The sequence below is a fragment of the Emiliania huxleyi genome (genome assembly GCF_000372725.1).
Source record: "Emiliania huxleyi CCMP1516 chromosome Unknown EMIHUscaffold_170, whole genome shotgun sequence".
Classification (NCBI taxonomy): Eukaryota; Haptophyta; order Isochrysidales; family Noelaerhabdaceae; genus Emiliania; species Emiliania huxleyi.
Genome location: NW_005200880.1, coordinates 40326 through 40577, shown reverse-complemented (window position 1 = coordinate 40577; position 252 = coordinate 40326). Strand labels below are relative to the sequence as shown.

Sequence of the window (252 nt, the reverse complement as noted above, 5' to 3'; positions counted from 1 at the left end):
AGGCTGATTTTTCGGGGTTACACGCGCATGCGACTCGACGCCACACAGCGCGAGACGGGGCGAGAGGGGGCGAGAGGGGGCGAGAAGGCTCGCTCCCTCTCGGCTACATCCTCGCCTCTTCAAACTGCGCGTGGTACAGCAGCATCGGCGCGCAGTCACGGAAGAAAACCCCCGACGCGCGCGCGAGCACGCCGCGCGCGTCCTGTTCACGCCCGCGCGCTGGAAGAGACGCCGTTCACAGCTTCTGAGCGG

The 252-nt window shown here is 67.5% G+C and overlaps 1 protein-coding gene across 1 annotated transcript in view; it reads right to left on the bottom strand.

Annotated features, from left to right (window-relative positions):
* The window catches only part of EMIHUDRAFT_456144 (hypothetical protein), a gene marked incomplete at its 5' end in the record, with an annotated part of 844 nt that extends 815 nt beyond the window's left edge, over positions 1 to 29 (bottom strand). Inside the window, one exon of the mRNA XM_005784283.1 lies at positions 24 to 29. Coding sequence (XP_005784340.1) covers positions 24 to 29 — 6 coding nt within the window. The remainder of the gene's footprint in view (positions 1 to 23) is intronic.
* Positions 30 to 252: the final 223 nt, after the last annotated feature.